Below are 25,666 nucleotides of genomic sequence, written 5' to 3'. Positions count from 1 at the left end.
TCTATCAAAGTCTGTTTGGACAAGTCCACATATACAGATGGTTCACAGCAACGCCACTGGAGCCAATCACAGTTCATTCTATCCCCCCTCAATTCATCACAGAGACCAGTTTACTTTACTGCTCCTCTACTCTGCCTCAACCCATATATGGATTTGAGATGCTGCATGTATGAGTCTTACTCCTCTTTAAGGACAATTCCTTAGGAGAGGAGAGGAGAGGAGAGGAGAGGAGAGGAGAGAAGACGAGAGGAGTGTCCAGTCACTCTGGTTTGGATTGCAGACGCTTATCTACACACACACACACACACACACACACACACACACACACACACACACACACACACACACACACACACAGAGGGATCTCTTGGCTGCAGGCTCTTTGGTCAACACCAGGTCTCAGGGGTATAAATACTGCTGTTTTTTCTGCTGGGGTCTCTGGTTTCCCCAACACATCTGAGGAGATCTGAGGAGCAGGGACAACCCTACCAGCAACCACACCCACACCCACACCCACACACACACACACACACACACAAAGGTTACAGATAACACAGGACAAATCAGATTCTTTCTCTTTTTAATGCGTTTGACAGCAAAAGAACTGCTTTAATGCACACTCGTTTTTAAGTGCAAGTGCAACCTGTCTGGTAGGTGTTAAAACCAGCGGGACAGCCTCAAAGCAAAGAAGTTGGAGAAACAGTGCATGGGTGCGGTGCAGGACAGGATCCGTGAGTCTCCGTCTGTTGAAGAGACTCCTTCCCTCAGCTGCAGCCAGCAGCAAGTTGAATCCTTGGTCTTTATTTAGACCTGGACATTTAGGCCTGGACACATGAACTCCTGACCCACCGTTTAATGAACATAGATCATGTGTCAGATGCAGGTTTAAAGATTCATTAAAACACACACACACACACACACACAACCCCATTTTTCTTCAATATAACAGGCTCTGGAGCAGCTCCTCGTCCAATCTCCAGCAGTGTCCTCTGTGGTTTCACAGATGTGAAGCTGATCTTTACCTGGCAGCAAGGAGCAGCTCCCAAACACAATCATGTTTGCCTTGTTGTAGATGTTAGCCCCCTCCTCATCACACACGCCTTCTCCCATATCTTATCACAATCTCTTCTCATTATGTTACCCCAGCACTTTCCCTTTTGGGGCCACTGGCACGCATGACGTAATTTGGGAAGCGCTCTCACTTGCAATGTGTGTGTGTGTGTGTGTGTGTGTGTGTGTGTGTGTGTGTGGGTGTGTGTGTAGGTGTGGGTGTGGGGGGGCGTCAGTGCACACCAGCACCAACCCGCTTGGCAGCTGTATTCCTTGGCTGTGATTGGGCGGAGGGCGGTGATTCCTTCTGTCACGATTTGGGTCGCTCCCACCGGAGGACACCGACCGTCTGAGTCCAGCCTTTACCGAAGAGACGGTGCACACCGGGAGGGGAGAGATACGCATGAAGGTTTCGTCTCAGGAGCTGGACTGATAACTGGGGATTTTGTCCTCCTGCCTGTGTCGGTGAGGAGAGGAGAGGAGAGGAGAGGAGAGAGGGGGGATCTTCAGTGCTGGAGCGACCAGTCGCTTTTCTTCTATTGGGGTCTGCGGTAAAAGTCGTTCACGATGCCGGTGTTTCACACCAAGACCATCGAGAGTATCCTGGAGCCGGTGGCCCAGCAGATCTCCCACCTGGTCATCATGCACGAGGAGGGGGAGGTGGACGGTAAAGCCATCCCAGATCTGACGGTGCCGGTGGCCGCGGTGCAGGCGGCAGTCAGCAACCTTGTGCGGGTGAGTCCCGAGTTCTCACTCCAACCGGTGACATTTATCATGCAAACTTCCCAACATATGTGGAGACACACTGATGCAATGACTGATCATGGATTGCATTTAATTAATATCATAAATTATTAAAAATGTTAGGTCACCACACATGGTGCAGTTCATTATTTTTCTGTGGGGCAGTCCTGCTGGATTTATGGCAACCCTCATCTTGATCTTTGCTCGCCATTAAAATGATATAAAACTGCCATGCACCCAGCTGACGCTCATGCGTGATTCACGAGCTCCTGCAGTAGTTTTTTTTTTTTTTTGTGCGCCTCGGTGCGCGTCTGTGCGCACGCAACACAACCACAACATGACAAAAAACTTTGACCCCACTGATAATCAGATGGCCGCTGACCTTAATGAAGTTTGTGGGGCGGAAGAAAATGAGTGTTGATTGAATTAACAGGATGCGTGCCCCCCCCATCTTTCTCTCTTTCCTGCACACACACACACACACACACACACACACACACACACACACACACAAGCAAATGCACAGATGACACAGAGAATAAATACACTCATCTAACACACACCCCACTTCTTCCCTTCATCTATAACTCCCACACTTTCCTCCCTGCTCTCTCTTTTCCCCAACTCCTCAGTCTCGTTTCTTCTCTGTCATCTTGAGTCTAAATGGTCATTTTGTATAGCAAAACTTCAGTCAGACACTGATGCATGCTCTGTATGCACTGACTGGAAAAATCAATACGGACCACATCATTAATGCTGCATGGGGTCGTTTTTAATCGATGCAGGGGCGACTGGGCTTCACTCACTCATAAGAAAGCAGCAACAGAAAGAAACACTGGCTTTAATTATTGAGTCTGAAAAGGGAGAAAAGAAAGATGTTTGAAGTTGTTAATTTTAGACTTTATCTCCAAGTGTGGGAGGCCACACTTGGTGGAGCAGACTTCATCAGGACGCTGGTTTGGCAAACCATGGAGCTGTCTATGTTCTGTTTTATCAAGGTTTAAACAGGCTTAGTCTACTTCTTTGTTGCTGCATTGCATTAGTGCTGGAAAAGGACTAAAGCTGTTGGCTGGACCCGCAAGTCTTGGCTAAATGCATTCTGTGATATTACTCAACATGTAGATAGGATAGTCAGAAGGATTTTCAAGTGGAACAAATACATTTCAGCTGTGAAAAATGTCATTTTATCTTATTGTCAGTGTCCATCTGTTGCGCATCAGTGACTGGAATATCTTCCATTATTTTCTTAGTTAAAGTGGTCTCTGACATTGTAAGTGTGGAAAAAGATTCATGGCATCAATTTTGGCATTTTACAACATAAAGAGGACAAACTGCACATTATTAGTCATAATTTTTTAAAGGGACTGCTCATCTAAACACACCAACGTTTTGTTTTCCTCTTAATCAGAGTGCAGTCCATCCATTTAAATGGATTTTCAGCAGTTTGAAGACGTCCTATGGAAACTATATGAATGGATAGTCTGCCATTTGTAAGAGGAAAAGATATTTTATAGTGTTTGTTGTGTGAATTGTTGCTTTAAAACCACTTGCAGTAAATGAAGTCTCCTGCTTTCCTTTGCAAGGTCACATAAGATCGTTTTGATAAATATCCCATTAACTGATAATGACTACTCAGTTGTGCGTCTTTGTGGAAAAATCCCCTTTTTCGTGCGATACGATCCAGCTGTCCTTGATATCCCACTGCTATCACAGGGCACACCTCTCTCTCTTTCTCTGCTTGTCCTCGTTGATCCATTCAGTTGATCCATCCAGACGGTAAGCAGAAGGAGGCTAATAGCAGCCTCGGGCATGTCGCAGGGTCTCTGATGATGGAGACGCAAGGCTACAGGGAGAGATAAGGGCTGAGGACACAGTGACACTGGAAGGTGCTGGACAAAGGAAATGTTATTAGTGTGGAGAGATTCTAGTATAAAGCAGAGGAATGAAACAACAGAGGAAAAGTTGGATGCAATAAGAAGTTTAAAATGCCGTCAGCTGCGAGCATTTCCTAGAAGATTTGAAGCTTATTGTATTCCCCGACAGCTAAATGCATACATATGCAGCTGAAGAAGACATGATGAATGGTTATGTAGCGTAGTTCACTGACAGAGGAGTGAAAGTTAATAAGTGGGTGACAAGAAGGTGCTGAAAGAGAGCACAAAAGGTGCTTGAGAACATAGCCTGTAAAAATCAGCAGTGGTTGGTTGCTGGGTAGATAAACTTAATTGGATGTAAAGGACACTTAAAGCCAAAATACACACACTTCTGAGCATGCATGCTTTATTTTAGAAAGCTGATTCATTTCTACACCTGTGCAGTTTGAGCTAAGATATAACACAGTATACAGCAAGATGCCAACATCACCCCAAGAGTCCCACTGCACACTGATACAATTACACTGTTAACCCCATCCAGGGTGGGCTGGCTGTGGGGGGTACTTAAAATCTAGGTCACTGAGACACTTAGACACTCACACATGCAAGATGGTGTCAGTTTAAATCTGTCAATGGTTGCACATGGGTTGACGCCTTTTCAACTAAAGGTCTGAAAGATGCTGCTGGTGTATTTGGTTGAAAGTGTGAGCTTGCAGAAGTTGTGCTGATGACAGAGCTGCCACAGTGGTGTTTGTGAAGTATCTGCTCCTGAAGGAGTCAACATAGATCCTGAGCATGTCTGAGAAGGGGGATGGGAAGGAAGGAATAAATAGATTTACTGTTGAGTGAAGTAACCACACACTGACAGAACAGAGCAGAGAAAGAGAGAGAGAGAGAGAGAGGGAGAGGAGGGATGCGAGGTCTGTCAGCTAAAACTGTCGAACAGCGTGATGCAGAATGAGGAAAGAAGATGGAGAGAGGAAGAGAAACAGCCACTTTCAGTTGGACGCCGGCACCCTGTGAGGGAGGGAAAGTATCTCTGGCGTCTTCAGACCAGACTCTGCCAAGCCTCATAGTCCACCCACCTCCACCCCCCATGAACACACACACACACACACACACACACACACACACACACACACACACACACACACACACACACACACACACACACACCAACTGCTCTCAGCCTGCTCCACCATGTAAATACGTTCCATCTCTTCTTGTTCATTGGCAGACCCAGGATGAGTTTCTGGCTGTGTGTTCACACATCCCCTCTGCTTCTCAGTCTGCCTTAAATCTACTCCTGGCTTGTATTATAGAGCAGAATTGTATCATTTATTTTACATTTTATTGTGGTTTCTAGTGTTGAAATGGTTAGTGTATAATCATAGTTAAAGCTGTACTACACTACACTAATGTATCAAATCACTATGTGTCAGCCCCACAGCCTGCAACTTTAATGTTTTTGTTCCCTCTCTTTCACAGCAGCAGTGGACATACATCTGATATACTGTACTATACGCACCAAACAGCAGAAAGACAAGGTTTACACGTAGCTGAGAACATATTGAAGCATTTAACATTAAAGCATTTTCCCTGAACAGTTGGAAGAGACCAAAACAGAGATAAAAAGAGAGAGTGAATATTGACTTACGTTCATTTTATGGACAACTCAAATGCGACACAAGACGAATAGTAATTGGTCTCGAGTTCAGGCTCTGGTTCTTATATGTTATAAATAATTTACTTATCCTAATCGTAAACATCCTTGATATATCCATGATTTTTTATATTAATGTATTTTTGGAGGATTTCTTCCTTGAACTGATAGCGAACTTGAACTAGAAAGTCGAAATGAGGAGAAGAGGGATGGCATGCAACAGCTAAATTTGAACCTCTGATATTGTGAATGTGTGGTCATTGTCTCTGAGCCCAAAGCCACCTTCTCTAATAAAAATAATGCGTAATTACTTGCAGGAGAAGATTTTTTAAAAGGAGGTTAGTTTTCTAAAAGTACCCACATCACAGCTGACGCCTGCAGATCTGAGATGAGACCAGGTTGTATTGTGCCAGCTTTGACTGACAGTCGTCTGTTTTCCTGCTGAAGCAGGCACACCTTTCGGTCTGTGCCACCACACACATACATCACGCTGTCAGTGTGTCCGGCAAACCACTTAACTTTTCATTAATTATGTATTATTGATGCCAAGCGTTGCTGCTTACAGGAAACTCACACAGTTCTTTGATCAGTCACCTGATGTGATTTGGCGAGCTCATCTGGAGAGTTTCATCAGTGTATGCTCGACTTGTAGAACTGCATTCCTCACATTTTAGACTTGGGAATCTCCCTGCTTCTTTTAAACAAGGAAATTTGCAGAAAAACATATTTTATCCCTTAAAACACATCATCAGTGTGTATGAACAGTCACAGTGACAAAGCAGAGATACAGTATCATACAAAGAAATGAGAAAGGTGACAAAATAGACGTTCAGTACTATCCCTGCATGTGGTCAGTGTCCTCGTTGTTTAGAGGATTAAAGGTTTACTGGTGTTTAGTTCAAGTTCAGGCTTAAAACTTGAGCTACAGTAGACTGATCCTTTCATACTTATTTTGTGTTGCTTACACTGCTTCAACAAAGATAGAAACATTTATTACACTATATTTCTTGTTTCTTTAGTAAATAAAATACTATTACTGATAATGACATTCATTTTTTATGTAATACTGGCAAAGAGGAGCAACTGTAATTGGGTTTCTTGCTATGTTACCAGCCACAGTGAATAGGAAGTCAGCAGAGTCTTTAATTGCAAAATGGTCTGTAAAAACTGAAAATAAATCACACGTGAAGAGCAGACTGGTTGGATCGCAGTAGGTGAAACTGTGTTGTTTTGAACGCACACTGCGATGGCTGCCTCCTGAGTCTCTGGAGCCAGAAAGTCTATTAACAGACTTTCATCCACGCAGCAGAAACAGACATCATCTCAGCGAAATCGCATCTCAAGTGTGTGTGTAGGTGCATGTTTGTGTGTTGTGTGAGACATGCTTTTTTTTTTCGTTTACCCGCGTCACTATTCAAACATCTGCAGAAGAAATGAGTAATGTAACCTTGACGTGTGTCTGTGTTTACATTTTTAACCCACTGTCTGTTTACAAGTGATTTATACAATTTCTATGACAAAACTGGGAAACTATGAGAGAGATGAAATTGTTTCTTTGATGAACGTCTCATTACTGACTTTATGACAGTGCACCGCTCTTACTCTACTTCCACGAGCCGGATTTTATATCAGATATGAATTTGCAGCTAATAAACTCTCAGAGTTTTCAAAAGATCTAACTTCCAAAGACATAAAACCAAAATCTAGGCCGCACAGAAAATAACAGAAATATTTAGATGAAAAACAATTAACGTTAACGTTAAAGTGATAGTCAGCAATGTCAAGATGTGGAAAATTTAAAAAATAAAATTAAAAAGTAGATATTATATATACAATAATATGCACATTAGGACATAAACGCTTATTTTTGTTTGTTAGAAACTGGTATGTATCATATCGATTACACATACATGTGAATATTAAATTTGTGCTAATGAAATATACAGAATATATAATCAGCTTCCTCAGTGCACATGAGGGCATAAAAATGTCAAAGGTTGGAGTTCGAGTCACATTCAGGAAGAAAACATTCGGGGATACAGAAGAAAGAGAAAATAAAGTAGCTGTAATAGAAAAATCAATACTTACAGTCATGACTATCAGGTTCAATTTGCTCAGTAAAAATAAACCAACCTTGTTACAGAGTCCCAAATATCATTTGTGCCTGATTTAATGATTATTACACTGCTAACAAACATCTTCTGCATCACTGGCGCTGTGTTTATCAGCACTAAACTTCTCCACTTCACGGCCACACACAAGTGTTTGGTCTGTAAAGTTACATCAAATTAGTTCTAAAGTTTTTACTCCAATGTGCCCTCATGTAGAAAAACAGATGAGTCGACCTCAGCTCGAACTGCATCCCCTAAAGCTTTAAAGATATGACATGCACGCATGGTTGAAATAGGTGTGAATTGATACATACCCATTCACCCTTTAGACTATTAATAGGGCTCGCTTGAATACCATTTACTGTCTCGCTGCAGCTAATGATAATAAAATAAATGGTCCATCCGTGTGTGTTGCAGGTGGGGAAGGAGACAGTTCAAACCACCGAGGACCAGGTGATGAAGAGAGACATGCCTCCTGCGTTTATCAAGTAAGTCTGTCTCTTAGTGCTTCTTTGTCCCTCTCTCACCCACAGCCACTCACAGAAATACCCAGAGACAAAATCATGGAAATGATCCACTTTATCTCAGCAGACAGAGCACTTGTTAAAAAGAGGATTCCAGCCGATTTAATGTCAGGAAACGTGGCTGCGTTCCCAGCTGCAACAAAGAGCCACTTCTGAGGCTGGGCCCGGGTGACTGTCAGACTCCAGCATCCAGGCCTCTGAGAGGCTGTTTGTTGTTTTCCAGCTTGCATCCAAAGAGCTGAACTGTCGACAGAGAGCTGCTACTCAGCAGTTCCTGGACTCAGACATCAGGCTGTGTTTGCTCACTCTGTGTGTGTTGCATTTGTGTGTATGTTCGTACTTTTACTGTGCGTTTGATATAATCCGCCTCTGCGTGATTGCTTTGTCTGTTGTTGCTTGTCTTTTAATTTTCCAATTAGTTTGAAGACCTCAAGCAGATCCACACACACACTGCTCTCTCGGGCCCACTCGCACATACACACGGCATTACACCATAAATCTCACTCACGGGGCTTAGAAGGGGGGCGTGTGGGAATGTGAACCAGCCTAAATATAGATGAACCAGCAGCCATTGATACCCTGACCAATGGGGGTCAGAAAGAGGAGGGACTTGGTTTTATTCGAGTGCTTTTAAAATCCATCACCCTCTTCAGGTTAAACTAATCATTCATCTAGACATTAAAGCCCAAAACTTTGACCATGCTTTGGCATAGTTAATGAGATATTGGCAGATTAAAACTGTGAATACCAGGTTTAATTACAGGACGTTCAAAGCCGTTTAACAGCTCTTTATGTGGAGCTTTATATGACCTTTAAAATGCAGAAATAACAGAAAAATCTCCTTGAATATTGTAAGCCCTGAAACCATCTGTTGTTAGCACGAGAGCAGTTTCTTTAACCGAGTGGCAGATGGCTTTCTTTGGCACATATAAGATCTGATTTATGTGATTTACAAAGTGGTAAATTGTTATTGTTAAATGTATATGTTGTGTTTTAAAGCTGTGTTTTTTTTTCAGGGTGGAGAATTCGAGCTCTAAGCTCGTCCAGGCGGCTCAGATGCTAAAGGCAGATCCATACTCTGTGCCTGCACGGGATTACCTGATCGATGGATCCAGAGGGATACTGTCCGGAACGTCGGACCTGCTCCTTACCTTTGACGAGGCCGAGGTGTGTATGTTTGTGTGTATGCCTGTGTGTGTGTTGTGTTATTTGTGTCTTTATATCCATGTGTGTGTCCTGAGAATCACTCTTACTTCAGAGGTGTGGCATCTTTCAGGGAAATAAAGCTTTATATAGCTGCACAGAGGAAGGAGGAACTCAGCTTAGAGCAAGTCTGTAATGGAGTCTCAAATGCAGCCAGATCTAATCACTGAGATCAAATGACTTCCCTCTGTCATAACTCAGGATGTGTGTTTGTGTGTGTGACTGGCTGTGTGTGTATGTGTGTGTATGAGGATATGCTATGCACCAGCCTGGATGGTGTGTGTGTTGAATGTTTGACGGCAGCTCCATAAGTGGAGTCACATTGGGCACGTGATAATGCTCACCACGTCTCACCACTGGCTTCATTTTTGAACATCTTCTCACAGTCACAAGACGTACATCACAAGACTGTACACACACACACACACATACCACACAAACAAAAACACCACACAAACATCAGGAAATGAAAAAAAGCTCATGCACACATTGAATTTTTGTTCTCATTAAAGTAGTTTGTCTCTAATCATCGTAATCAGCCTGTTTTACGCCCGTATACATGCTCTCATCTGCTTATGATTATGTGTGTGTTGTGTCGCAGGTGCGTAAGATAATACGTGTGTGTAAAGGTATCCTAGAGTATCTGGCAGTAGCTGAGGTGGTGGAGACCATGGAGGACCTCATCACTTACACCAAGAACCTGGGACCAGGTCAGCAGGAGTTTTCCTTTTCTTTTTAAAGAAAGAAAACTACTACTTTAAAGCTGCTGCTCAGTTAGGACAACTCCATGTGGTTTATAAAATGCCACTTATGGGTGAAGTTTCATACAGTTTGACACAGATAATCACGGCGCCCTTATCCAAAATGTATTTGGGAATACAGTATATGGTAAGAGAGATATAATATGGTAAGAGAGTCCTCAGCCAGAATCAAACCAGGAAATGTTGCAGGTAAATTAAATCTTTTATATAAAGTATCTCACTAAACAGGTGTGTTTTACTGCTAACAAACCAAGTGAGCAATAAATGGACTCAAATTATATTTAGAAATCCTATATTTAATGTCCAGTTTACAGTAAATCTGAAAAATATCTGTTATGAGCATGGGCAGGGCACTAACACTTAGTCAAAACAAAAATTGAAAAGAAATTGGTAAAACAAGAAAAGATTTCAAGAAAAAATGCCAAACATTTCCTCATTCCATCTTCTAAATTGTGATAATTTATGTGATAGTAAAATATTCCATCTTCTAAATTGTGATAATTTATGTGATAGTAAAATAAATATCTGTTTTAGACTGTTGGTCGGACAAAACAGGCAATTAGAAGATGTCACCATGGACTTGTGAAGGACATATTTCACAATTTTCTGGCCATTTATACACTAAAACATCAATGAATGAAGCAAATAATCATCAGATTATTTGACAATGAAACTATTTGTGTCTTAAAATCAGTATGCATTCAGTAAGCTGTCCAGATAATTACTCTTACTCTACAAATGCATCACACTATTAGCCATTTGTGATGATGCTTTATAGAGGGCCACCACTAAAACATGAACTGTGCAATCAACCTTTGTTTTGGACTGTTCTCTGGGTTAAAATATTCATCTCTCAGGATGAAAAACTAAATTAAATGAGCGCTCCTCTGACACTGAGATGCTGTGATTAAAGATCAGAGTGTTTTCACTGGCAGAGAGCGGGACCATAAGCAGACTATTTATCATCAGAGGTAAAAGGTCAATTGTGTTGTCAGTGCACGATGGCATAATGAGCTGGTAGAAATCTGATGCCAAGGTTTTCTCACACTTGACCGATGCCGTCATTGTACGAGATTGGTCATTCATGAAGTAATGAATCTGTTTTGATGTGTTGGAACTACTCAACCGATGAATACGCTGGAGGACGCCCTTGGCCTCTGATTGTTCAAGTGTAGTTAAAATTGTGATGCTAAACCCAAGGTCACTACCATTTGCTGCTGCTCAGACCCGCTGTTTGGTTTGAGTTTGGTAACCACTAACTTTTGCAGAACAATAAAGTGTTTCTTTTCCTCAGGGATGACCAAAATGTCAAAGATGATTGAGGAGAGGCAGCAGGAGCTGACGCACCAAGAGCACAGACAGATGCTAATCAACTCCATGAACACTGTCAAAGAGCTGCTGCCTGTTCTTATATCAGGTGTGTATGTGTGACTGTGTCTGTGTGACTGTGTGCAAATGACAGTGCAGGTCACTGAGCATCCACCAGTTGTTATGGCAACGCTGATAATTACAGTCATTAGTTGCCACGGATGTCAGACTGACTATACACACATCGCCCACTAGCTGCTCTCTCTCATACTGTATGCTGCACCAGAGAAGAGAAGAGAAACACTGTCGCAGCTTTTGTAGGCTGTACATTATAATGGATGTAATGTCAGAAACTTTTTGATCTGGCAAGATCACGAACAAATTGCTATAATCAATATTTTTATAATGTGAGAAGGGTCGCCGGTCGTTCACCTAGCACTGTGTAACATTTCAGCATAGTTTCTCTTATTATCTTTTTGTTTTTCAGCCTGAAACTTTTGTGTTTTGGTTCACTCTCACATTTCTGGCCCCAGTATTTTGCCTTTTTTTTAGTGAAAAGCTCTGACAAACTGTACACTGTGCACTACATGCTAAGCAAGTTAGTCACCGCCTGGTGGGCATAAGCCTTGTTTCCTTTTTTCTGCTCAATCTAGGCGTGATTCTTACTTGATGGTCATAGTCATCATCATAAACTGCTGTGACATAACTTCAGCACGACACAAACACAGTAACATAGAGACTGTTGAAGGCGTAGGTGTTTGTCACAGCAAGGACCAACTTCTGAAAAAAAGTTTGGAAAATCCTAGATCAAGAGTGCAAACAATGAGACGCAATGAGTGGAATGCAGTGTTTTCACTCCACTGTTTACAATTGGCTCAGCTCACCTGGAAACTCAACCGAGATGATGCCAAAAAAAGTACCAGGTATTATTTCGAGTTGAGTCGAGTTGAGTCGAGCTGTACTATGCAGTGGAAACACAGCAGTGGTGGCGTATTTAGTAGCTTAAGAGCCAAATATTTCCTTTAGGAGTTGGTGGAGACCAAAACAGAGCTAAAAGGAGAGTTAATATTGGACTTACATTCATCAAGTGGTCAGAAACACCACTCCAGTGAAAACTTATATTGGTTTGTATCTGCTTGGCTGCCCCCAAGTGGCCAAAAATTGAGCTAATGCAGCTTTAAAGACTGATGGCAGAACATGTTACTTTGATAGTAATCATGTTTCTGTCCTCAGCTATAAAGATTTTTGTGGCAACCAAGAGCAGTCGAGGAGCCGGCGTGGAGGAGGCGGAGAGGAACAGAAGGTTCACGTTTGAAAAGATGAGCGCTGAAATCAGCGAAATCATAAGAGTCTTACAGCTCACCACATGGGATGAAGACGCCTGGGCTAATAAGGTACGACCAGACTGCACATTCAAACTCTGATTTTCTCCATTTTATATCCCACCCCCCCAAAAAAACAACAACTCAGATAATCACTTTTGCTTTGGAGTGCCTGTTTGCACACACACACATAGCCACACACTCTATCCACACATCCCTCTGTGCTGCAGAGAGCATCTCCAAAAAATTCACTCTTTACTTTCTGTCTCCACTTTTCTTTTCGCTCGGTAGTATAACTCCTGGTTTTTTCTTTTTTCTTTTCTTTCTTTACCTTCCTCCTCCATTCTTTTCCTCCCTGTAGAAGGTAAGCCTGTTTCTCTCCACCTCTGCAGTTTCCAGCATGCAAGTGTGTGTGTGTGTGTGTGTGTGAGAGAAAGAGGAAGAAGGAAACATGTCCTCATGCTTACATACGTATCTGTCATGCTGCTTTTTTAAAAATAAGTGCGTCATGTGTTTTATTCCACTGACTGTTACCTGACGTGATGATGTTCAGTACACATACTTCATCACTATATTGTTATATGTGCATCTGTTTGTCTCTAAATGTCCATTTGAGTCAAATGGCTTGAAACAGATGACAGTTATTTAAGTTTTTTAAGCTAAATAACTTTTATTTTTTAACAATAACTGCTTCAGAAATTCAGTACATCTTCAATTGTGGTATTTTCCTTCTCGTGTTGCTGATGTTTACAGTATCATAGAGCTGTCAGGAGCACAATAAGATGTTGTTTTTGGCAGGACAATTGTTGGAAATATTTTGGGCACATTGTGTCATGAGATCACTTACCATTAAAGTTAAGATCTGTTTCACTAGTCTAACCTGTAACCCTGCATGTTTCTCTGCACACAGCTACCTCAGATAATGATCTGTTTGTTTGTGTTCTTGTGTGAGTGTGTGTGTGTGTGTGTGTGTGTGTGTGTTTTTTTGCTGTGGACATACCGCATACTCTGTGTATAAGCTGTGATAAGCACTTACTGTCGGTGTGTGGGGAAACTGCTGGCGCACGATGACTGCCCTCCTCTCAGGTCATGAATTATAGAAATAAGCTGGTTGGTGTCCAGGCACATCCATAATAGAGGGGCTGTATTGAACGGTTCCATTTAAGCGGTTCATTCTCCTCTGAGCTGGAAAAGGTCTTTTTTTTCCCTCCGTCAATTACAAAGCAATAAAAGAGTTTGTGACATTTTAGATGTGAAGTCGTCATCCTCCCTTAAATATCTAATTTTCCCCTTTATCGTAATTAATATTATTTTTAACAACATGTCTTTTAATTAATCGTCCGATATAGAATTGTTGAAAGCTGCTTTACAACTTATAGGCTTGTGTTGTTACTAATGGCTTTATTTATGCTTAAATGAACACTGCTTTACAGATTGATAATAAACATTTATAAAAGTAACTTCCGGGATAGATTGTGAGCCCACAATTAAGTAGGTACATTTGGCTGCAACACTTTTAACACAGTGACCATGGCCGACTAACACACAGTGTAAACCTTACAAAGTTTTCAGCTATAATGTTTATAGATTATCAATAAATTGATAATTAAATCCCAAATTTCCATTAGTTAAAGCTGGTGATATTTTAGATTTCTTTTTGTTGTCAATAAATCACACAAAAAGATGAAAACCAACAATCAATTGATCCAACAAGGATTACTTGTGCAGCCAAAGGTTGACATACTATAGACATTGATATAACCATCTACAGCCCTCTTGCTGTAAATACTGATTTACACAGCAAATGTGTATTAATCCGCAGGTGAAAGTAGTCCCCACCTGTTTGTGGAGTGTTTGCTTACAGGGCTGAGCTGTTATGAGAAAATTACTTAGCATTTTTAGTGATTGTGATGCAATTTTTGGAGGCAAAAAAAAAAGGCCTCAGGGCTTAGAGTGCCAACTATTAAGACACAGACTAATGCATTGTTTTAGGTATTTTTATTGGTGTAACACTTTTTCCTTGAATGTGGGCTCACAACCTACCAAGCCAACATATCAATTGTAAGAACACTAAATAATAAAAAACTACTCAAGTCGTCACAGACAATTCTTTATCATGGCATCATTTAAAGCTGTACACTCGCTGCTGCTGTTGTGACAAAGCTATACACAATGCTGTGTTTTGTCTTTATCTCAGGATATGGAGGCTTTGAAGAGATCTCTGGCTTTGATTGAGTCAAAGATGGCACAAGCTAAAACCTGGCTCAAAGACCCCCATGGACAGCCAGGTAATAGTTTTTTTACGCCTTCTGCTGAGACACTCAATCAGGTTTTTAGATGTTAGAACCACAAAGTGATCCTGTAGTCTAACATCTAACATGTGTCCCCAGGAGACCCCGGTGAGGTCGCCCTGCGTGTGATACTGGATGAAGCTGGTAAAGTTGGAGAGCTGTGTGCTGGGAAGGAGAGAAAAGACATACTGGCAACTGCTAAAGCTCTGGGACAAATGACTGACCAGATCGCGGATCTACGAGCCAGGTAGTGTATTTGTACGAGAGTTCTTTACTTCCCTGTGTTCATGTAATGCATTTTTGTCCTTATGTGTCATCCCTGTGTGTCTTTCATTCATGGCAGAGGCCAGGGCCCGACCCCAGGGTGTGTGCAGCGTGCAGGCCAGTGCTCACAGGGCTTAGACTTGTTATTTGGCAAGGTGGATGGTGCTGCTCGCAGACTGGAGGCTCTAATCAATGCCAAGCAGGCCATTGCCAGAAGGCTGGATGCTGCACAGGTCAGATAAAATAACAGCTTCAAACACAGTAATCCATGTTAACCCTCTCCCCAGTGAATGACACCTCCTCACAGTATATTGCTGTCTCTTGTTCTCAAAGCTATGTGGATAAGAGTAACTGCTAAATGCTTAAAATATATAATGTTTAGTAACATTTTCCCAACCTTGATATTGTCTTGTGGTGGATTAATGTTAAATCTATTTAATCAGATGACATGGCATTTTTTTAGGCCTGGCTTGCTGATCCTAACGGCGGTCCTGAGGGTGAAGAAAACATCAGAGCACTACTAGCAGAGGCCAAACGCATCGCAGATCTATGTGAAGACCCCAGAGAGAGGGATGACATCCTGCGCTCCATCAGTGAGATCGCAGGCCTCACTGCTAGACTTATGGAGCTACGCAGACAGTACGCTTTCCTTCCTCCAGCATGTGCATGACCATGATGATGCTTTGTGAATGCTTAATGTAATTCTTAGACCCTCTTTTTGTAGGCTCAAACTGAATCATAATGTCACCAAAGGCTGGCATATGTTTCCTGCCTGGAAAATGTGTTGTTGCCTGTCAACCCTGGGCATCAGTCCTACAATAAGGTTTCTGTTTGAATATGGTGTGATGGGGTCACGGTGGAGGGTCAAAGCTTAGTAGTGCCTAAAGGAAAATACCACAAAATTCAAGGTTCCTGTCACTGAGTTTCATATCTGGTACTGTAGCTCAGTAAATCACAGCAAGATGAGTCACCGTTAGGAATATATATTTTCCGTGTTTCACTTCCACTGCATGTACTGACCATAAAAGGAAACAAGAGATAAACATGCAAACGTAAAACGACCCAGCTGTTTTCCAGATTCACACAAAAACGATGAAACTTTAAAAGGAGAAAAATGTGACTGTGCTAGTACACAAGAAGATTTTAGGGATCATCGTACATTTTCATGTCTAGGAGAGAAGACATTTATAATATGTGGCTATTAAGATTTATAAACACTGTGTGATCTTATAAGGACTGTACTGACTGTACAAGGCCACAAAAGAAATGCTACACGTATAAAATGTGAAATATTTTGATGTGTGTAAATAATATTTCACTCTTCTGGTCTTAAATATGTAAATAATAACGAATCATTATATATTTCCTTGATAAACACTTTTTATCTTTATTTCCAAAATGTATGTTGACAGTGGTATTTCCCTTTATGGTGATGTCTAACAGGGGTTTGACTTTAACCTCTTAACCTCAATTGGGGGACCCTGGAGTCACTCCACAACAAAAAGCAAGAAACACTGTACTAATCATGTAACAATACAGTCATATCGCACATTAAATTAAACAGGAGACACTCTGCTACAAGCACATATAAGACATATTCACAAACACCGAAAACAACTTCAACACAAGGCAAATTAGCAGTTGCAGAGATATACTCTTTGGGTATGTCATTTTCGACCAGAGGCTGAAAAAAAGAGGCTCGGGCTTAAGAGGTTAAACAGTGTTGGGTTTGGATTCTGTATTTAATGGCTAATTCCAGCACTACCTATTCTGTTTCCTTCCTCAAATTATGTCTCTGTTACTGTCTCAGGGGTAAAGGTGACAGCCCGGAGGCCCGTGCACTGGCAAAGCAGATTGGGGCAGCGCTGCTGACCCTGCAGTCCAAAACCAACCGAGCCGTAGCCAACATGAGACCAGCTAAACCTGCCGTCACTCTGGAGGGCAAGATGGAGCAGGCCCTGCGCTGGGTGAACAACCCCGGAGTGGACGACAGAGGAGTAGGTGAGCGTGGGTTGGATGACGGCTCTAGGGAGGGATGATGTACTAGTTTGGTTAAAAAATAAACGCTCTGACCTTCCATGCCTTTTGTCAGCCGATGTGGATGATGGAGAGTGTGTGAAAGTGGTTATGGCAGCACCTGGGATTCGAGCCGGCAGTTAAGGGATCCTGAAATATGTGAGGTGTTTGTGGTCCGTTAGGAGACTGCAAAGTGTCTCGTTATGAATGTGGTGCAAAAATGACAGGGCTGGTGACTGATGCCATTTCCTTAAATGCCCACAGTGAGGTATCTCATGCATGAATCACCGAATGACTAACCTGGATAACTAGTCATTTAGGGGCAATTGTAATGTTTTTAATGCTTTGTTTGATGCCTGTTCCTGTTCCTGTTTTGTCATTGTATTGTTTCTTATCTTCTTGCATGCTTCCTTTTGGGAGCAGAGTGTGAGATACTACAGTGGAACACAGGTACCCTCCTACCATGTACTTTCTTAGAAGATCACTCTTTAGATATTAAAATTATAATTCCTCTAAACCACCCTATAGAGGCGAGCATTTACCGTAAAATAGAGCCTCCTCCTATCTAATTTACAAGAAAACATATATGAAGTCATTTCTCACCTTTTTATTCTCAGTACTCAGACCATGTTACCAACAACCACAAACACACTGCGTCACAGTTTAGAGATGCTCCATGTTCAAATAAGGACATGTAACAATTACATGTCCTTATTTAGACATGAAGAAAGAAATATGGGTTTATATTGATGAGGAGATATGGGTATCTAGATTTGATGTGACAATGACTTCTGCCCTGTGTCTCTCCTCAGGTCAGGCAGCAATCAGAGGAATGGTTGGAGAGGGGAAGAGGCTGGCAGGAGGCCTGTTAGGCCCGTACCGTCAGGATATGATCGGACGCTGCGATCGAACGGAGGCTCTAATGACATCTTTGGCAGACATGGCCAGCAGGGGCGAGGCTGAGGCTCCTCATGCACGGGCTACAGCCGCACAACTGCAGGACAGCCTCAAGGTATCTTAGTAGTCTCACAAACATGCATACTATATATATCATAAAGATCGAGAAGATCTTTCCAAATATACCACAAATGTCAGGCTAAATTTGAATGAAATGATACACATCCATTTGCAGCAACAAATAAATTGGGCTGTGTGTGTGAGATGCATGATTTTGAAAACTATTGGTGCAGAGCTCCACCTAGTGGACTGACATCTTCTGCTTATACCAGGACCTGAGGCAGCACATGCAGGAGGTGATGACCCAAGAAGTATCTGATGTTTTCAGTGACACCACCACCCCTATCAAACTGCTGGCTGTGGCTGCAACTGCTCCCCCCGATGCCCCCAACAGGGGAGAGGTCAGTAATCTGTGACATCTGGTGACAAATGTGTTTACAGCAATGAATCCTCTAAGCTTTATTTCTCGTGATTACCATCCAGATGTGCACAAAGAATGAGACCCCAATCAAAGATGTTCACGTCTATTGTCTCACTAAACTCATATTATCATTTTATGTTTGTTATAGGTTTTTGAAGAGCGTGCAGGGAACTTCGAGACCCACGCCGGTCGGTTGGGATCGACTGCAGAGAAGGCTGCTGCCGTGGGAACAGGCAATAAGAGCACAGTAGAAGGCATACACGCTGCTGTGAAACATGCCAGAGAGCTCACGCCACAGGTACTAATGTTTGTTTTGCTGTCTCTGATTTAATTTCTTGCATACGTGGATGAAACATGTAGCTGACTGAGCTTACGCAGTCTGACGTGTTTGTTAATGCACCAGGTGACCTCTGCTGCTCGGATCTTGTTGAAGAATCCTGGGAATAAAGCAGCATATGAGCATTTTGACACGATGAAGAACCAGTGGATTGACAATGTGGAGAAACTCACTGGTGAGGATTTTCTCAACATTTCTTGAGTTACCTAAATTATTGATAGATTTTATATTTGTAAAGTAGTTGTAGCAGTTGCAGCCTGCAACAAATAGATCTCCCACATTACATTAACATTTGTGTGTGTGTGTGTTTGTGTCTCTCAGGCCTGGTGGATGAGGCCATCGACACCAAATCTCTGTTAGATGCCTCTGAGGAGGCTATAAAGAAAGACATTGATAAGTGCCGTGTTGCCATGGCGAATGTTCAGCCCCAAATGCTTGTTGCCGGGGCAACAAGCATAGCAAGACGAGCTAATCGGGTCCTGTTGGTGGCTAAGAGAGAAGTGGAGAACTCTGAAGATCCGCGTTTCAGAGACACGGTGAAACACGCGTCAGACATCCTCTCACACACCATCTCACCCATGGTGATGGATGCTAAGGCGGTGGCTGGGAACATACAAGATAAGGGTACGGGAACACACTGTGCAAACAAGAGTTCAAGATGCTGTATGACATTATTTACATAATTATCTGTCTATTTGTCATCCTCTCCTCCACAGCTTTGCAAAAGGCCTACTTGGACTCGTGTCTGAGGATCCTGGCTGCAGTCGGAAAAGTTAGAGAAGCCTTCCAACCCCAAGAGCCCGACTTCCCTCCTCCACCACCTGACCTGGACCAGCTCCATGTAAGCACATTCAAGTAAAATTTTAAATGATCAAGCACTTCATAAAAATGAACACATTAATACAGATGGTGTAAGTGAAAATGTCTTTTCTTTTGGTAGCAGTGACCTTGAACCTCATACTGCTCCAGTGGAGCTGCAACCCTTGGGTGTAACTGTAAATGTGAATCTAGATGTAGATACATTTCTGTAGATTCAATAAAAGGTTAAGACTGGATAAAATGTAATCAAATATCTGAATCTACAGCTCCCAAAAACCTATTTTCCCACTCGGCTTTTTACTATGAGTAATTCTTGAATAAACAAACAACAGTTTGGGTCATTTCACATGAGAGATAGGCGATGACAGTTGACAGTTGACATACATTGTTCAAATCTGATCAAACCACACACACACAGTCCTGATACCACAGTGATACTGACTGTTGAGATAAAAGGCCTCAAACTTTTAACCAGGGACAAACGTTTTTTCAGCCTAGTGTTAAGTTACTAAGCAAAGCCCCAGTGTGTAGACTTTTTTGGTACTACTGGATGGTACAAAAGTCATACACACGAAATGATCTCAATATTTACCCCTCACATCCCCTGATCTTCCTGATCTACATAGCTATATATACATATATATAACATATAACTCTGTGTGTTTTCTCCAGGTTAGTGATGAGCAGGCACCACCCAAGCCCCCATTGCCAGAGGGCGAAGTGCCTCCACCACGGCCCCCTCCTCCTGAGGAGAAAGATGAAGAGTTCCCAGAGCAGAAGGCTGGAGAGGTGCTCAGTGAGCCCATGATGGTGGCCGCCAGGCAGCTGCACGATGAGGCACGCAAGTGGTCAAGCAAGGTCAGTTCACACAAGCACACAGAGAAATATACAGCTCGCATATTCACCCCATCAACTGCTTATTGTTTCAAAATCAGTGGCATACATACACTAAAAAATAAACTAGTCACGGTGGTCATGTATTCATGTCACATTAGTAGATGTGACTCACAATATGTACATTTTTCTCTCGGTTGACACTCGTTTGAATTGATGTTGATTGATGCTGAAATGTGGAGATCAGTGGCTCGATTCCAATTTCAGAGGGAAACTGGAAACTGTCATCTGTTTGAGGTGTTTGCATGTACATGCACATACACAATGTAAATATAAGAGAAAGAGTCATCTGTGGAGACAATCGAGCCTCCCATCTATTGCAAAAGTAGAGAACATGTGCACTATATTTGCAGTTGACTTCTTTGCATCCCTATTGGTGTCTATGTTTTATATGTATGTGTGTGTCCAGTTTTTTGTGTGTGGAGGAACCGTGTATGGGAACAATTATTCTGTGTAAATAACCTTTGATTACTCAGGAATAATGCCCTCTGGCTCTCTTTGTGAAGCTCATAACCGTTCTCCCCTCTATAGCTCTCCTGGCAGTTTTTTCCACACCTGTTTAATGATCTTTGCATCAGAGGTGTCTTTGGAAACCAGGCACAAAATATCTCTTGTAATGGCACTCAGTTTCCTGTCACACTGCTAGACAAAAACCTAAATACACAAGAAGGATACCAACTGCTGGTTACACCTTCTTTGACTGTGCAAAAAGCTTTAGAAACTGTCAACTCAGCCACTGCCAGAGTCAAGAGTAGGCCCATCATCCACCTGCTACCAACCCGAACCAGCTCCTCTTTCCTCTTTTTTTCCCCCATCTTTGTGTGTGCAGTTTCACCTCCCCTCTCCCTGCTCCTTCACAGTGCTTGTATTCGCTCCTCCTCCCTCCTGTAAATCTCCTGTCCTCTGTTCTTCCACCCAGTGCCTCTCATACTGTACTAAATGCCTCCTTTTCCCATGCTTCCTTCCCTCATGCCATCCTTGGCTTTCCCCTTTTTCTCCATACTCCTCCTTTTTTCCTCCTCCTCCTCCTCCTCCTCCTCCTCCACCCTCCTTTGCCTCCCTCCCTATTCCTCCAACCACCAACAACCCCAGCCCCAGCCCCCTTGCCCCACCCAGCCTGAGGATGAGGAGGCAGTAGAGGAGAGGGAGGTAGATGATGAAGATGAGTTTACTGATGGTGAGGATGACTATGAGCCAGAACTGCTGATGATGCCCTCCAACCAGCCTGTCAATCAACCCATTCTGGCAGCTGCCCAGTCTCTCCACCAGGAGGCGCGCAAGTGGTCCAGCAAGGTCTGCACACATACATGCACATGAGTGCACACACAACCAGTGTTTGACCGACCACACACACACACACACACACACACACACACACAGGGAAGCCCTGCAGGACAAAGAAACACCCTTTGGAGCACTAGCTGAGTCACTGTGGCTGTGATGAGCTCTGCATTTGCCACTACCATGGAAACCTCCAACCAGCTGTGGCTGCTGTTTTGTTTTTTTACTCTTCACACTCTTTACATCACATTCAGACATGGTTGACACACGGTTATGCTGATGTCATGCTAAGGTTGTACTAAAGGTCGAGGATTGTTGGAATGGCAAGTTTGTTTGTTGCACCACATGGATAAACTGGTACTGGCTTCACACGTCCCTCCCTTATGTTCACGATTAGGTAAAGTGGTTTAAAGGAGGAGCCAGGCGCTCTGTCGCGCTGTTATCGCTGTTGTCAATCACTTGTTGTCTGGCCCACCTGTGAAGCCATGGATGACAGTTTCCCAAAGATTTCTGGGTGATGTAGTTTTGACATTAGAGTGCCTGCTTGCCTGATATAATCACCTGCTTCTGCTTCGTAGTCTCAGGATGTGTACTGATCGCTGTGAACATCACCTCATGGTTACTAACCTCAAGTTGACTGTGATGTGAGGGAGACGGTGAGGACCTCAACACTGTTTCCCTCCAAAACTACTATTTCTGAATAATCTTCTTCCATGAGGGTTGAAGAACATGCTAACTGACACTGCATGCATTCCTCTGCTTTTAAATTTAGTGCCTGTTTTGCTTTTGTAATTCTCATTCATTCATATAAACCACTAGCATCCATTTGGTGCTTGATAACACCATTTTCCGCTCCTTACACCTTGATTATCATCAGTATTATCAGAAAAATAAGTGGAAACATGACTCAGTACGTTTCCTTTGCATTCCCATCTCTTATCCAAAGCCGTGCTTCTCTACAGTATCCTGATCACAGCTCTTACTACTTCCTTCTCCACCCTCTTCACCCCTCTTCACAGGGTAACGACATCATTGCAGCAGCCAAGCGGATGGCTCTGCTAATGGCAGAAATGTCTCGGCTGGTGCGTGGTGGAAGTGGGAACAAACGAGCCCTGATTCAGTGCGCAAAGGACATTGCCAAGGCCTCGGATGAGGTGACAAGACTGGCTAAAGAAGTGGCCAAGCAGTGCACCGACAGACGCATCAGAACTAATCTGCTACAGGTAAGGACAAACTCATACAGGCACAAACACCTACGGAAAAGTCCCCTATGTAATATTATTTATATACTTCTCTCCTTCCAAAGGTGTGTGAACGAATCCCCACCATCAGCACTCAGCTGAAGATCCTCTCTACTGTTAAAGCCACCATGCTGGGACGGACAAACATTAGTGAAGAGGAGTCAGAGCAGGTAAACTCACAAAACCACACATAATTTGAAGTGGTGCACTGATCCAACTTTCTCTCTCCAGAGACAGACACCTCAGCTCAGAGTGTCTACTGATACTGATCACCAATTATAAAAGCTATATCTGAATTCTAATTATTGATCCATTAATGTGCACATCACTTTGATGTTGCTGGTAAAAAAAAGAGACTAATTCAGAACACTACCAAACAATACCAAAGACTATATAGACTGTATTTGTGTTTTTAATTTGAATCAACAAAACAAAAAGTACAATATTTCCCCATGTATTATACTATAAAGTAGCAGAAAATGTAAATATTTAGGTAAAGTACCTCAAAATAGTACTTGGAATGGTACGGTATTTAAATAAATGTGCACTGCTACTTCCACTTGGCTTAATTTTTGTCCTATCACTGTTGTTATTTCACAACTAACTGCTTCATTTCCAAATGTTTCCGTCACCAGGCCACAGAGATGTTGGTCCATAATGCCCAGAATCTGATGCAGTCAGTGAAGGAGACTGTCAGAGAGGCAGAAGCAGCCTCCATCAAGATCCGCACAGATGCAGGATTCACCCTTCGCTGGGTGCGCAAGACCCCCTGGTACCAATAAACAAACCTGGTAACCGAAACTAGCAACATTGTTAACTTGGCACCGATCGCACACACCTTGAGTAAAAGTAGCAATGTGTCTAATCATGATGAGTAAACATGTGCACTTTCTCAGGGAGGAGACTACAGGTGATTTTGATCCATCCTCTGCTGTAGTTTGGGTGTGTCTAGCAGGAAGCATTAGATAAGCAGGTTTCATTTATTGGAGTGAGTTAAGCTTTGCTCTCCAGTTCCCTTTATCTGTATGTGTGGAATCACGCAGGCTAATCGGAGACAGTTTTTAATATATATTTTTGGTATGTTGTGTTACAAGAGTTTATCCAAATCCCAGGTATATATTTTTTGCATGAGAATTTTTTCTATTTTCTAAAGGCAAATGATGACAATAAGATACGTGTCTCCTAGAGGATATTTACTTTTAATTCAGTTCTTTTTCAGTGGGAGTTTCTTAATGTCTATTGTATATACAGTAATTATTTGTTTTATGGACAACACTCAGATATGAGCTTTATACACTGACACTAAAGTGTGGAGTCTTGTGTGGGCCGATGAGCTCTCTCTTCATGTTTACTTTTAGTTATAACGATGTTCTTCACTGAAGATCTATGAATTCAAAGATGATACATCATCGCCGCTGTCTGGTGATGTTTATACTTGAAGAACTAAACGGTCTTCTGGATTAAAAGTGTTAGGACTTATAGGTAAATGGTACAGTTTTCAAAAGTGATTGTATAATTTGAAAAATTGTTGATTGCAGGAAGGTTGACTCGTAATAGATAAGATTGACTGTTGCGGTATGAGTGACAGTAAGTCAGAGTGAGATGTTTTTAATGTGTGTTTTTGAATTCTTTGCTGGACTTTATTTAACTTTCACAGTGAACAATGCCAAAGGATTTGTTTTACATTACTGTATGCTTCATGAAGTTCACTTAAAATCCAGGTTATCACAAAACAACAGATTATTTTCTTTAGAGACCCTGAAATACTTTTTAAGTACTGTTATTATATATTTGTTTTTTGTTTCTGCTTTTTTTTTTTTTTTTTTTTTTACTAATTGTAGTGCTTTGTTTCTGCACTATCTCTGTAACAGTTGAACTGTTTGGATTTTTCTTTTCAAAACCGATCAAAACCAATGACATTAGACCGCCTTCAACCTATTTTTAGACTTTTCTCCATGTGTGAGCTCAGTAGTCCCACTGAATGCTCTGACACATAATTTTAACTCAGATTTTCTAAACAACCCCGGTGGTTTGAGAACAAAAACAACCTTTTAATGATATTAATCATTGATGCCAGTCTGGCAGGATTTTTTTTTTTTTTTTAGGTTTAGAGAATTTTTGTTTGGAAGAATTACACAGCAGTTTAACGATTCATGATTGGTAACTTAATATTATATGCAATCAGATCAGTGAATGCATATTTTCATTCCTAAAACAACCTTTCAGGCATATTTTTACAATGGCTGGGCAAATTAAACTGTTAAATGGAGAATTTGTTTGTGTATGTGTGAAGCCTCTTCACTTGAACAGTATTAGAGAGCTCTTTAAACAGCAGCACAGAATGTTAACTGCATTTTCATCTTTTTTGGGCCTACTGAGCATGTAGCAGTCACTGACCCCCTCACTGAGAGCGACAGGGTGTTCTTCTGTGTGTACTTGATGTGTTCATTTACACCCTGAATGTATTCTGATAGCTTCTAGCCCTGCCAACACATCTGCTGTGCCTTGGAAGAATAAAAGACTATAATGACGTCGGGAGTCGTCTGTTAATTAGTATTCTTTACAACAAGAGTGTACAGCCCTGC

At 42.1% G+C, this 25,666-nt stretch overlaps 1 protein-coding gene across 10 annotated transcripts; it reads left to right on the top strand.

Moving 5' to 3' along the window:
• The first annotated feature begins 1,269 nt into the window (after positions 1-1,269).
• Positions 1,270-25,612, top strand: LOC104939608 (vinculin). Of its 10 annotated transcripts, XM_019259606.2 has the most exons (25): positions 1,270-1,785; positions 7,860-7,930; positions 8,983-9,133; positions 9,771-9,879; positions 11,225-11,347; positions 12,472-12,632; positions 12,922-12,924; positions 14,758-14,848; positions 14,951-15,098; positions 15,195-15,348; positions 15,579-15,754; positions 15,840-15,938; positions 16,926-17,116; positions 17,555-17,581; positions 17,944-18,143; positions 18,361-18,489; positions 18,658-18,807; positions 18,913-19,021; positions 19,168-19,470; positions 19,563-19,687; positions 20,338-20,523; positions 21,652-21,852; positions 22,860-23,063; positions 23,147-23,251; positions 23,717-25,612. In XM_019259606.2, exons 1-25 carry the CDS (start codon positions 1,618-1,620, stop codon positions 23,861-23,863), a joined length of 3,531 nt encoding a protein of 1,176 aa, XP_019115151.1. In that variant the 5' UTR covers positions 1,270-1,617; the 3' UTR covers positions 23,864-25,612. The 10 variants fall into 10 exon arrangements, with proteins under 10 accessions (XP_019115151.1, XP_019115152.1, XP_019115158.1 ...); XM_019259607.2 differs by lacking the exon at positions 12,922-12,924; XM_019259613.2 differs by lacking the exon at positions 21,652-21,852.
• Positions 25,613-25,666: the final 54 nt, after the last annotated feature.

The sequence above is a fragment of the Larimichthys crocea genome, chromosome III, assembly GCF_000972845.2.
Source record: "Larimichthys crocea isolate SSNF chromosome III, L_crocea_2.0, whole genome shotgun sequence".
Lineage (NCBI taxonomy): Eukaryota > Metazoa > Chordata > Actinopteri > Sciaenidae > Larimichthys > Larimichthys crocea.
Note: the sequence above shows the minus strand (reverse complement) of the source record. Positions and strands in the feature narration are given on the sequence as shown.

Bases quoted from the DNA above. Each gene is read 5' to 3' on its own strand.
- LOC104939608 (XM_019259606.2), top strand. From the start codon at position 1,618: ATGCCGGTGTTTCACACCAAGACCATCGAGAGTATCCTGGAGCCGGTG. The intron at 1,786-7,859 runs GTGAGTCCCGAG...TGTGTGTTGCAG, and splicing joins CAGTCAGCAACCTTGTGCGG to GTGGGGAAGGAGACAGTTCA. The intron at 9,880-11,224 runs GTCAGCAGGAGT...TCTTTTCCTCAG, and splicing joins CACCAAGAACCTGGGACCAG to GGATGACCAAAATGTCAAAG.